At 34.6% G+C, this 6,975-nt stretch overlaps 1 protein-coding gene across 1 annotated transcript; it reads right to left on the reverse strand.

Annotated features, from left to right (window-relative positions):
- Positions 1–4,864: 4,864 nt before the first annotated feature.
- On the reverse strand, positions 4,865–6,348 carry LOC112508899 (probable aquaporin PIP1-2). The gene is made up of 4 exons (XM_025113729.1): positions 6,018–6,348; positions 5,635–5,933; positions 5,413–5,553; positions 4,865–4,957 (listed from the first exon to the last, which is right to left on the reverse strand). Exons 1-4 carry the CDS (start codon positions 6,346–6,348, stop codon positions 4,865–4,867), a joined length of 864 nt encoding a protein of 287 aa, XP_024969497.1.
- Between the last annotated feature and the right edge of the window lie 627 nt (positions 6,349–6,975).

Below are 6,975 nucleotides of genomic sequence, written 5' to 3' on the forward strand. Positions count from 1 at the left end.
AAACAAACCTGGTATGCGGTCTGCCGGAGGACTGGTCTGCCACCAGCGGTTGAAATCGCCTGCTGCCAATGGAGAGTGCCGGAGTGGGCACCGTGAAATTTGAAATCGCCGGCAACTAGTGGGGCCCATGGAAAAATCTAATGGGGGAAGTGAAAGGTAACTAATATAAATCCTGAATTTTAATCTAGGTAAAAAAAATTGACTTGCCCCCGTCCCACCCCCCCCCCCCAATCTTTGTGTAAGCCCATGGGTGTTGTAACCTTATGCCATGCAATACCATATTTACGATGTTTTGACCGCAAGGTTACCACCTTGTTACAAGAATTAAACTTTTGAGTTTTAAATTTTTGTAGACTTACCATCAATGGTAGAGAGTCGTCTCTAATAGCAGTCGACTGTCATATAGATTTCGAAAGACAGCCAAGTGCATAACTACAACGCATGTTAGAATGAAGCAATATGAAGCCAAAAGATTATAATACCTACTTTCCAAGGCATACTTAGCTTATAGTATATTAGAGTTAATAAACAACAAAAGCTTAGTAAGTACAACATCCAACTAACTTTACAAAGTATACCACAAACTAGTTGGTGGTGCCACCTTCACAAAATTTTCCCCTAGACAAACCCATATGGTCCACCAGTGAGATATGTGCATATGTATATATGTAAGTTAAAAGATTTAGTGAATAGTGTATTTTTGTACACAAGATATGATATCATCTTTAAAACGTGTTAAGTTATCTTAGTGTCTATTCCTTGGAGTTTCATCTCAAGGATCATGACCTTAGTGACTACCTGATAAGCTAGCTTTCGGTAGTACCTCAATACTCAAGTTCTTAATGCCTACCACTTCGGGTAGTACCTCAACACTCAAGTTCTTAATGCCTACTCAACTAGGCCAAAAGCCTCAAAACAAGGGTCCCAGAGTCTGAGTCGTCTGAGTTCACCTTCGCAATACTCACGGTCACGGAGTCCAACCCTACACGGGTCCTTTTCCCCAATATTGACACAACCATCATCACAAGAATGTCTCACATGACCATAGATCAAATGCATTACAGTCTAAATTACATAACTCTAATTGAATGACAAGCGCACTCAAAATATGTATGTCACAAACAAAATGCAATAAAAGCATATGTTGGTCCCGTAAGGGTCTACAAGATAAGAAACAGTTTGTAGAAGGGGGTGATGAATACAAACACAATATTTTTCAAATTTAAAATATATATTGATAGAGAAGATCAATACAGATTTTACAAGATTGTCTGCGGAAAGATAAGGTAATAAAAATCTATCTAAACAATCTTTGGTTACACACAAAGCTTTAGCAAATACAAGAAAAGAGAATGCTAAAAAAAGATCCTTTACATAAGCTAGAAGATGCTTGAAGTAAGAATAGGGTTAGAGAGAGATGCGCGCTCGATGCATGGAGAATAAGCACTTCTATTTATACCCAATGCATTAAATGATCATTTAATGCAATATGGTAGGTTTAGAGTGTGTGTCAAACCTTAAAAGGAAGGCTTGTCCTTTGCTACAGTGAATAGTACAAAAGCCCTATTTCTGAGCAGACATCCTTACCTAAAGTTGGTGGACAAAGGGTCGACTAATCGGCCTCGTACTGTACTAACTTTAGTAAGGGTATGGGTTTGTCCTTTGTGTGCATAAGGACAAGACAACAACAATCGTGCTAAGCAAGCTTCATTTGATCGCTAAATGCTGGAATGACCTAAGGTCTCGTCATCATTTGTTGAAGCTAGAGCAGTCTTCACACATATATAGACAGGCTTGTAATCACTGAATACCGCTTCAGATCACGTACTCGCCGGTCTCTAATCTTCAGTTTCAGTTTTCGACATTTGCTGAAGGTTCTTTGGTGTGAGTGTTGTCTTCTTGAAGTATTGTTGTCTCTGATAGATTTATAATGCAAGTTCTTCAGTGATCACTGAACATACTCAGTGACGATCGCTGGAACTGAAAATACAGAAACACAAATACATCGTGAAAGATAAAGGGATTATCATCAAATCACTGAGAGAGAGGATCAACAGCATATCATGTCCAAAGCTCAACATAGAGCAAATTAGACTAGACAAGTTCCCCAAAACTCAAATGATCCAAAATCAACTCAGTGACTCCACACTTATGACTATTCAAACAAAAGTCAACATAAGTAATAAGACGCATTTAACCCACGTTTATGCAAACATATGCTCCAAAAGTATGATTAACTAAAAAATCTATAATTTGCATTATCAAAATGGAATCATACTATTTATATTTTCAAAATGCTTCAAAACATAAAAATATGCATTTTCCAAGTGGTTTATAACTAAATACACTAGGAGCGTATTTTCTCCATATAATGTCGATTTATAAAACAAATTAGCGAAATGACAAACTCTTATGATTTATTTATCAAAATGTCCAACCCCCTCCCCCCAATATGGTATTTTCACAAGATTTATAAAAATCAAAGGTACCAGAGATGCAAATCTAATCCAATAACCAATACATAAGAAAACATCTTAAGACTCCAAAATGAACATTCTGGTACGTACATGGTTTTCAAAAAGCAATTTATCTCACCTTGCTAGGTTAGGTTAAACTTAGTTTCCAAACCTAGATCTCTAGCTTTCATTGATGAAGGCAAAGAACTCCATAAATCTTTCCAAGATTCCACCCCCAAGTCTAGAAAGTGACCAACAACCTACATATCAGATCCACAACAAACCTTAGCCAGATCTCAAAATACCCAAAATGTCATCTCTTCAAGAATAAGATCTTCCAACAAACATATCCATAATGAAGCTCTTCTAAGCCTCCAAACCATTGTGACACACTCCAATCTTGCCTTAAGTATCCCCAAAATCGTCACCATAGAGGAGAGAACGAACTGGGTGATGGAAATGAGAAACCTTAATCAAAATCGGCTTTTAATCTGGATCTGAATGCTTGTTTTCAAGCTGCTAAAGTCGTCCTTATCAAAAAAAAATCTTGCAAACAGATCATAATGCGGGTTTTTAAGCGGCTAAACCCGTATTCTAACCCGCTTTGACCACTAAGTTGACTTCCAATTGTCTTTTTCTTAGAACTTAGCATAAAATTCACTCAATATCAATTCCCAACATTGTAACTAGATAGAAAAAATACATTTGAAGGTCAAAATATCCAAGGGAACACAAATGCAACATAAATGTCCCAAGGGTGTTACATATTACCACATAAGTATGAGGTGCATGTTCAGTATTATATATATTGTTGTTTTAAGGTTATTTACATAAATAGTCAATTCATTAAAGCGATTTCACTTGTTAGCCATCTTAGAAATCTTTTTCCTCAAATGGTCAAAGTTTACACAAAAAAGAAACTTTACGCAATTTTCTATGTAAAATTTACTTTCAGGCAAAGGAAAGAAAAATAATTTAAAAAGAGACTTTACGCAAAAAAAAAAAAAAATTACGCAAAAATGGGACTTTATGCATAAAATCTATTTTATGCCTAAAGTTTCTAATTGATTAAAAAAAATACATTTTACAGTTTTATAATTTGTTTTATATCTCTTACTTTTTCATTTTCCATTTTACACATTTATTATATTATCACACATAATTGTATATTAACTAAAAAAACACGTTTCTTTTTTATAAATTACACCATTATAATCGTCTTGTCAATACGTTCCTAATATTTTTTTTTTTTGAATCATATTATTAGATATCATAAATCTGTAACTATCACTACCAAACAGGTTAACATTTCCGGTGGCTATATCCGCCGGAAAACAGACTTTCCAGCGGATTTCTAGCGGATTTATCCCAGGTGGAAAATGGCCGCAAGAAATTTCCCCCGGTTTATTTTAAAAAATCTTTGATTAAATTAAAAAATATTAACGATTTTTTTAAAAAATTTTGAATTAAATTATCAGCGGATATATCCGCCGGAAATCGTGTCATAATATATTTACATGCGGATTTCCGGCGGAAGTCAACGAAAGTTGATTTTTTTATTGTCCGCTGCAAATACCTAGTTTTCTAGTAGTATATAAAGGTATAAAATATAAGTATAAAAAGTAATTCATAAGTATTAATAATATATGATGATATAAGATTAAATCCAAAAATATTTAATATTGGCTCATTTTGAACGTATTAACGAGAACATTATAATGGTGTAATTTATTAAAAAAAAATATTGTGTATGTATTTTAGTTGATATACGATTATGTGTGTTAATATAATAAAGATGTAAAATAAGAAATAAAAAAACAAGAGATATATAATTAATTAAATAACTAATGATAAGAGTGTAAGTGTAAAAAAATAATCAATTAGAAACTTTAAGCAGAAATTAAATTTTCTGCATAAAGTTCCCTTTTTTTCTGCTAAACTTCTTTTTTAAATTATTTTTCTTTCTTTTGCTCTGAAAATAAACTTTGTGTGGAATATCTATTTTACACATGATGTGTTTGCTTCTTTACATTTGAATCACAAGCAACATACCAATATGTCACAACTTTAACGTTGATGATATTAATCCATAACAACAACAACGTTATCATTTATTTCATAAGACAGACGTCATATGTGATTTCAGAAAACCATGAGCAAATATAACAATTATTTTGTATAAAGATGAATAAAAGTGTTGCAAGTTAAAAAGAGAAAACCGATAGAATGTGTTATAAATTGTAATTTTGGTAGGTTTGTATATAAATAAAGGCCACCTAAAATTGTTACAAAATAACAAGTTATGTATGAATGTTTGATAAAAATCAATGGTTAGTCGTCCTGTTGGATGTTACATTCAAAGGGACTGTTGTTGTTGGAATGAATTGATGAAGGGGTAAAAGTGAAAATTAATTAGACTTGAATGGAAATGCCCTTATCACAACTTGGTGGTAGAAGGCCGCTAACGCTGCCCCGCCGAATGGTCCCGCCCAAAATATCCACTGCGAAATACACAAAATTACATTTTATTATTATATATTTATTAAATTATTTTATTTATATTAATTAAAGTTAAATAGTTTTTTAGCTTAAATCGTATGAATTTTGATTATTTTAGAAGGAAAAGTATAAAAGATCCATTTTTTCTGCATTTTGACTTATAAATGCCTCAATCTTTTACAAAAGTAGTTGTTGATATAAGGGGGTGTTTGGGATTTGCTTATTTAAAACAACTTACATTTTTTATATAAAAGTGTTTATCAACTTATTATAAGTTATAATGCTTTAATTTCTTCAAAAACTTTTTATTACCAGTTTGGTACCAGTATAAGTTGTTTATCCAAACACTTAAAAATGCTTACTACCGGTGTCACACCGTAATAAGTCAATAAATTGTTTTTATAAGCAATTCCAAACACCCCTAAATAACCATTAATAAAATTATTTGTGGGCTTACATGTTCATCCCATGCATGCTTCTCGTTGTAGATAAGGGCAGCAGCCAGACTCCTCGCCGGATTAATCCCGGTTCCGGTGATTGGGATGGTGGCCAAGTGCACCAAGAACACCGCAAACCCAATTGGCAATGGCGCCAAAATCTGCCAAAGTAATCGATCATTGCGTTAATTTTTGTTCATGTGTTAACGAGTGCGTAATTATTGATCAAATTGTGTACGTACAGGGACGCGGGAGTCGCGGGCACTGAACTTGGCGTCGGTGGCAGAGAACACGGTGTAAACAAGGAGGAACGTGCCGATGATTTCCGCCCCCAGGCCAGCCAGCTGGGTGTAGCCATCGGATACCACGTTGGCACCACCGTTGTGTAGCTCGAACACACTGTTTCCTTCAAAACCCTTGACAACGATGGCACCACAAATGGCACCAATGCATTGCATCACCATATAGAACAAGGTCCTCGTTAACGACAATTTTCTACCCACAAACAATCCGAATGTGACGGCCGGGTTTATATGACCGCCTGCCATGCCACCAGTTCCATGGATGGTTAATTAGATGCAACAATTGAATTAGAGATTGATAATTAGGGCGGAGGTGCACCCACCTGAGATGCCGGCGGTGCAATAGACGAGTACGAAGATCATGCCACCAAAGGCCCAGGAAACTCCAAGGGCTCCGACGGAGGAGCATTTGGAGGGGGAATTAGAGACTTGGATTGCGGTCAAGAGGGTGATGTATAAAAAGAGAAAAGTGGCGATGAATTCAGCGATGGCCGCCCTGTAAAAGGACCAGCAGAAGAGCTCGGCCACCTCGAACAATGGAGCGGCAGGAGGTTCTTGGTAATCTTTATCATGGATCTGAGCCTCCGTCCCCAGCGGCCGTCTTTCCCCAAATCTGTGAGTTCCCAATCGGACACCATCTTCTCTTCCCTCCATTTTTTGTGTGAAATTAATTTCTCTCTCTAAAAACCGATGGTATTTGTAATGGAAGCGACTGGTGGTTAATAATTATTATTAACCACCTTCATAAAATTAATATAAATACAAATGGAAATTATTTAAATTATGACTATACGAATTACGAAATCAAGCCTAGGCATGGGGCTCTGCACCCAATTTTTCGACTTGGGCTTTTTGTATCAGGACTGGACCAGGTTTGGACTTGAATTTATTTATGCTTATGTAAATGCATGAAATAGTAACTTATTTTCGTAATTTTTTTATTATAGTATTTTATTTTTGTTTTTTTATTATAATAATGTACATTCAAATTATTTTTTGTTAAGGCATCGTACTTTAAAATTTCTACCCATTATACCAATGGTTAACCWGTTACCTTTTAAAYCGRTTAACCCTTTGACTTTTTTTTGCTTGTGTGACTTTAATGAGATGATGTGGATGACACATCATTTTTATGACTTAATTAAAATATAAAATAAAAATCTATTYCAAATTATTATTATTATTGATTTTCATTTTTTATTGCTATGATTTAAAAGCACATTTAATATTCACTTTTTCTTTTAAAGTTTTCTCTAAAATGTTAATGAAATAAATTGTGTT

Source organism: Cynara cardunculus (genome assembly GCF_001531365.2).
Source record: "Cynara cardunculus var. scolymus isolate 2C chromosome LG 3, CcrdV1, whole genome shotgun sequence".
Classification (NCBI taxonomy): Eukaryota; Viridiplantae; Streptophyta; class Magnoliopsida; order Asterales; family Asteraceae; genus Cynara; species Cynara cardunculus.